General features: G+C 43.3%; 2 protein-coding genes across 2 annotated transcripts in view; one reads left to right on the forward strand and one right to left on the reverse strand.

Annotated features, from left to right (window-relative positions):
* The window catches only part of SULT6B1 (sulfotransferase family 6B member 1), a 15,894-nt gene extending 12,450 nt beyond the window's left edge, over nt 1-3,444 (reverse strand). The window contains exons 1-2 of the mRNA XM_028117122.2: nt 3,246-3,444; nt 1,871-1,983 (exon numbers count right to left, since the gene is read on the reverse strand). Coding sequence (XP_027972923.1) covers nt 1,871-1,983; nt 3,246-3,444 — 312 coding nt within the window. The remainder of the gene's footprint in view (nt 1-1,870; nt 1,984-3,245) is intronic.
* LOC148163514 (uncharacterized) overlaps nt 1-5,067 on the forward strand; it is a 25,322-nt gene extending 20,255 nt beyond the window's left edge. Inside the window, exon 4 of the transcript XR_015768923.1 lies at nt 4,865-5,067. The gene's annotated coding sequence lies outside the window, so the exon portion shown is untranslated. The remainder of the gene's footprint in view (nt 1-4,864) is intronic.
* The last annotated feature ends 937 nt before the right edge of the window (nt 5,068-6,004 follow it).

Genomic DNA, 6,004 nt, shown 5'->3' on the forward strand with positions numbered 1-6,004 from the left:
TTATGCAATGGCCTGGACAGGGGGAAACCAGTGGGGCTTTTCATTGGCCCATCGTTTCTTACGTAGGAAAAAGCTGCTGAAGACTCCTGTCCACACATCCTGAGCCAGTCCTGACCGCCCACGTCTGGGCCCTGATGTGGCTGCTAGCGCCTCGGATACCTCCTGAGCTTGCAGCCAACCACAGGCAGGATGCACACTTACCCCCCACTCCAGCCCACCCCTCAGTCCACGTACATCTCATTTGCATGCGATTTTTTGTGACTTTAGTCCGATCCACGGAAATGGGCTTCCTTCCACCTAAGATCCAACTTTTCAGTTTATATTTGTCATCATGCCAAGTGTCTCTGTCATTTTCCAGAAACCACTTTCTAAGTCTCAATTCAATGACTTATTTCTTAGTAACCCAGCTCTTCCGTCTGCTTGTTGGGAGTCTTGGTAGTAAACACTTCTCAAAGTTTTGCTGAGACTGTGGTTCCCCCTTGAATACAGCTTTCCCTTCCCGAATGCATTTCTGGTGTGTCTAGGCAGGGCCAGGGATGGTCTTCCTCTCACCTGTCCTATCCGAGCCCTGAAGTCCTCAGGCAGATCCTTCCTCCCACCTTTTTCTTGCCTTCCCTGGCAGGGACCAGAGCATCCTGTCTCACACCCAAGCCCCACTTAATTATACTGATAAAGTGAGTAATAATATATGGTAAGGTGAATTAGAACAGGTAGGATGACCTGTTAGAACCTTTACACACACCAGTGACTTACTCTCTCAGCTACTACTTGAGTCATCCCGGAGGCAGGGACATTAAAGGTAATGTCTTCCTGGAAACGTCTGGGGACTGCTGACATAAACTGAGGGTAGGATTATCTGGGCCTTAGAGGAACCCTCCTGTTGGCATCCCACCCAATTCTCTGTCTTCAGAGACAAAGCTTTTTTGTTTTAAATTTTTTTTTAAGATTTTGCTTTTTATTTTTATTTATTTAAGATTTTTTTTTAAAATAAAGATTGTACTTATTTGCAAAAGTGCGAAAGCACGTGCCAGGCGGTGGGGGAAGCGGGTGTCGGGGTAGGGAGAGAGACAAGCAGACTTCACACTGAGTGCCAAGCCAGACTGGGGCTCAACCTCAAGACCCTGAGATCATGACCTGAACCAAAACCAAGAGTTGGCTGTTTAACTGACTGAGCCACCCAGGCTCCCCTAAGATTTTTTTTTTTTTAAAGATTTTATTTATTTGACAGAGAGAGACACAGCGAGAGAGGGAACACAAGCAGGGGGAGCGGCAGAGGGACAGGGAGAAGCAGTCTCCCCACTGAGCAGGGAGCCCAATGCAGGGCTCGATCCCAGGACCCTGGGATCATGACCTGAGCCAAAGGCAGATGCTTAACGACTAAGCCACCCAGACGCCCCTAAGATTTTATTTTTTAAGTAATCTCTACATCCAAATGGGGCTACAAACTTACAACCCTGAGATCAAGAGTCACATGCTCTACTGAACGAGCCAGGCAGGCACCCCTGGTTTTAATTTTTCTTCAGGTTTCTCGGCTTGCTTTCCCTCCTATTTTTCTTTTATAAGTCGGCTGTGCAGAGGTTAAGAAGCTCGAATTGGAAAACTTGGGTTCAAATCCTGGCCCTGCCATTTATTAGCCCCTTGATCTTGGGTAAGTTTCTAATGGTTTTATCTTTTGTAAAATCGTGATGAGGTTATTTCGCCATGAAATGAGATAATCCTTGAAAAGTGCTGGGATAATATGGTAAGCACAAAATAAGCTGCCATGATTTAAGTACTGTACTTTCTGAACACAAAACTAAAAATATCCCCCAAACGGAAGAATTCTTTCTATGATAATTTACTATAAGTTTAAAGGCTGTTTTGTACTAACCTGGTATTTTTCTGGGTCCCCACATTCAAGAATTGGGAATTCTGGATATTCATACTTTTTTTTAGATTCAGCAAATATCAATTCACTAATGATGTGGAGAATCCAATTTGAACCTGTAAGAAAAACAAAGAAAGCTCATTAAGGAGTCTTGATATAGCAAAGGCATGTTACTTTCACATATATATCATAAAAATTAAAACCTACAGCCATCCTGTGGTATGTACAATGTGCATTTGAAATAAACTGGGCTATAAAAGAGTTTTGTGGAAACAGCACTTCTTACGTTAGTACAAAATTCAAGTTATCTTATTTTTCAGATTTTTCCTTTAACAAGTGGCAATGTTTCTTGAATCTATCATATGTTCCTTACAGAACAATGTTATGTTATAGAAATGATTTTTTATTATATATCATGTATTATTTCCCTTATGTTAATGAATATTTTCTATAGGAGTATTATAATTTTGATTTTATTAAAACCCAGCATCGATTAACAGAAAAATATCAGATGAAGATGGCTTTAATAAACCTAAGTGATATTTTTCTGTTAATCGATGCTGGGTTTTAATAAAATCAAAATTATAATACTCCTATAGAAAATATTCATTAACATAAGGGAAATAATACATGATGCCAGTTAAAAAAAATCAAAAGTAGATTGTGAGATTTTATGAAATAGGAGAATTTAGATTCTTAATGTCTCATCCTCCATTGATGAATCACCATGTAAAACTGGTTTGCAAAACTAAAGGATTGATGATGTTTGATCCTGAAAAATAATCTATTACGTGGAAATCATCATATGTATTATAGATATGGGCATGCTTTTGTCTTTAGTCGAGAATCAAGATGAAAATCTTTACTGTTGTCAGTGCTTGATAGCAAATGGACTTTCCTGCATTCACCTTTCTGGTAGCTAGCCCCACCATGAATCCTTTCTGCATCCATCATCCAGCAGACCTCCTCCCTCAGACACCGAGGTTTCTAAATCTAGCAGTTCTAGTGATTGATTTCACAAGTTATGCTCTTAACCGTCTTTTTCTTTTTTTAAGATTTTATTTATTTATTTGACAGAGACACAGCGAGAGAAGGAACACAAGCAGTAGGAGAGGGAGAAGCAGGCTTCCTGAGGAGCAAGGAGCCTGATGTAGGGCTCGATCCCAGGACCCTGGGATCATGACCTGAGCCAAAGGCAGACACTTAACGACTGAGCCACCCAGGCGCCCCTGCTCTTGACCGTCTTGATCATCCTCCCACTGCTTTCTGGCTAGCTTCATGCAGCGATGAACTGCCCTCCTCCCCGACCTTGGCCTTGCACCCTGCCCAACTACTCACGATGAGAAAGTGCCCTTGTAGAAAATGATTTGTCATTTACCACACTTTGGATAAGATGCGAGCACTATGTCATCACTTCTGGCCTCAAAGGTGTCCAAGGCCTGGAAAGTTTCTGAGGTGCACATGGTGATTGGGTACGGAATTCCCTGATGAGTGAAAAACAAGCAAGAAAGTGCAGTTTCTTTTGATTTTTCCAAAGCTTCGTCAATGTAGTCAATAAATTTGGACTTCCTGGCCATGCTGGCTCCCTGCTGATGAACCTGTTCTGTGGTCGTCCAGGGACAGCAACGGCTTTTAATGGAGTTTCAGGAGGTGGAATAAAGGGCTCCCCCAGTTCACATGAGAAATAAATCATTGAATTCTCCCCCCTCCCCCCCCACCTGCCGGTTTGCACGCCCACCTCTGACAAAAGGCAAACCGCAGGTGCAGAGCAGCGTGAGGATCAGGGAATATAACCCCAGGGGTTGATTATATTACCATCATAGACAATCCTCCCAAGGAAAGTAAGAATAGAGTCCATTACCAGAAGATAACAGATATTAACTTTCTAACAAACAGTTCTTTAACTGAATCAGACAATTTTCCATCACAGAATTGAGGAAATTTTGTATGTCAACAGAATATACCTTACTGAGGCAGGTGGTAGATGTAGGAGAGCAACTTTTAATCTCCATTTTACAGCGGGGAAAGAACAGACCAGAGAGGGTTCCTAGTTGGATAGGTTTCTGGGTTTCATTATATTTGTAATAATGTATTTTTAAAATGTTTGTCAAAAGGTAAAATTGGAATATCTGACTGTCCTACTATTTTTATATTTCCATAAACCACATCCCTGTTGGAGATCTTATTACTTACATAACAATGGGATGCTATTCACTGTAGGTGGGAAGGTTGTGTATTTCAGAATCTCCCTCCCAGAAAAGAAAAGGAGTAAGACTGGACTCCTCGCCAAGCTTCTTAGTGGGATTGTCCCTTACATTATAGTCTTTGTTTTCCTGGGGAAGGTAGAATTTAAGGCATTAATTCACATGTTGCTGTTGTCCTTTGCTTGCTTCTTAATGAGTAAAATGATAAAAAAAAACAACAATATGCCTGGATCCTGTTTTGATACTAATGCCTGTAATTATAGGAGGATTTGAGGGGGCTGATTGTGAGCTCTGATTCTTCTTAGTCTCCCCAGGCTGAGGGCAGGCTGTCGGTCTTACAGTTCTACCTACTTGACTCTTATTTTTTTCTTAAGATTTTATTTTTTAAAGTATTCTCTACACCCAGTGTGGGGCTCCAACTCACAGCCCTGATTGTATTCCACCAACTGAGCCAGTCAGGTGCCCCTCCCCCACTTGACTCTTAATTGTCTGCATGCATGGTGGAGGTAAACAGCATGAATGATTGTGTAATTACCTAGATTATATGATACATTTGCACTGGTGTGCTTTCGAGTGCAGGTGGGCCTCCAGTTCTGTACAATCCCATTTTCTGTTTAGCTCCTCGATCCACCCAGGCCTGACATAAGTGATGGGGGACCACTTAGACGGCACCGCCCTGGCTTGGCTCACACTTCCTGGTGGCATCAGCACAGGAGGTTTGTTTAAAGCTCCTTTCCTTGAGATTAAAGACATTGTTCCCTCTTAATGTTTTTTCTTTTCATTTTTTTTCTAGGCTATGGACTTATACCGGGCGGCGGAGGGCGAGAAGAGAGAATTCTGGAAAGAGAGAGAGATTGAGAGGTTGAGAGAGAAAGAGGGAGAAAGAGAGAGCGAGAGAAAAAAAAACTTTGTGACCAAAAATGTCTAGGGTGATTGAACTCTAGTCTGATTAGTAAAGCAGGGAAGCAAGAATCAAGAAGCATATGGCTCTTGGAAAAAAACTGAGGGTTCTTGGAGGGGAGGTGGGTGGGAAGACGGGGCAACTGGGTGATGGGCATCAAGGAGGGCACTTGATGGAATGAGCACTGGTGTTATATGCAACCAATGAATCACGGAAAAAAAAAAGCAGCAGCATATGGCTCTTGTGTGCCAATTGGCCCAAGGCTGATTTTTAGGGGCAGGTAAATCGGCGCCTGCTACGCCATCCTCCTCTTTATGTAGTAGAGTGCCCCTTCAGGATTAAGTTGGGCTTTTCCCCTCTTCTTTACCAAGAGAAGTGCTACTTCCTAGTGTAGTATAGGATTGAAATTTACTTTGGAATCCCACATATAGGGAGAGGGTGTAACCTCTCGGTATTTTGGGGAGTTTATTAAAAAACTGGCTCCCCTCTTCAGAAGTTGAACACCAGGAAGTCAGGGATGAAGTCTAGTTAGTGGATGCTGGAAGCATTCAGGGTCCAGGGCAGTTTAACTGGTGACACTTTGGCATCCTAGACTGGGGGTGATGGAGAAGCACCCCACTCCAGCACGGGGAGTGGGGGTCCTGCCCCCACTTCCCCTGCCCCAGGGACAGTGCTGCCAGAGGCTGCAGGTGCCACTGCTCTGTGTCCTGTGGCCATCTGAAGGGAAGGCTGGGTCATCACCAGGATCCTGGGCTTCTCTTCTCCAGTAGGTGCCTTTTGTCAATAGAAACGATGGGTCATCTAATCTCTGCAACCTCTTGTCAGCTGACGGAGAGAGCTTTATTTTGAGGATCCCAGACAGGTTGCTCTTTCTCTTTCCGTGGGAAAATGGACAGCAAACTTCCCAGGTACTTATTAATGAAGAGATCCCTGCTGCCCCTGCTCTTATGACCACTACAGAGGACTGGGACTTTGGCCAACTTCTGTGCCTTGGGCATGATGAAGCAAGGGAACTTCTTTCTGGTCACTTGC

Source organism: Eumetopias jubatus, unplaced genomic scaffold (assembly GCF_037043125.1).
Source record: "Eumetopias jubatus isolate StellerSeaLion01/CBP00866 unplaced genomic scaffold, mEumJub1_p1.0 scaffold_9, whole genome shotgun sequence".
In the NCBI taxonomy this organism is placed as follows: Eukaryota; Metazoa; Chordata; class Mammalia; order Carnivora; family Otariidae; genus Eumetopias; species Eumetopias jubatus.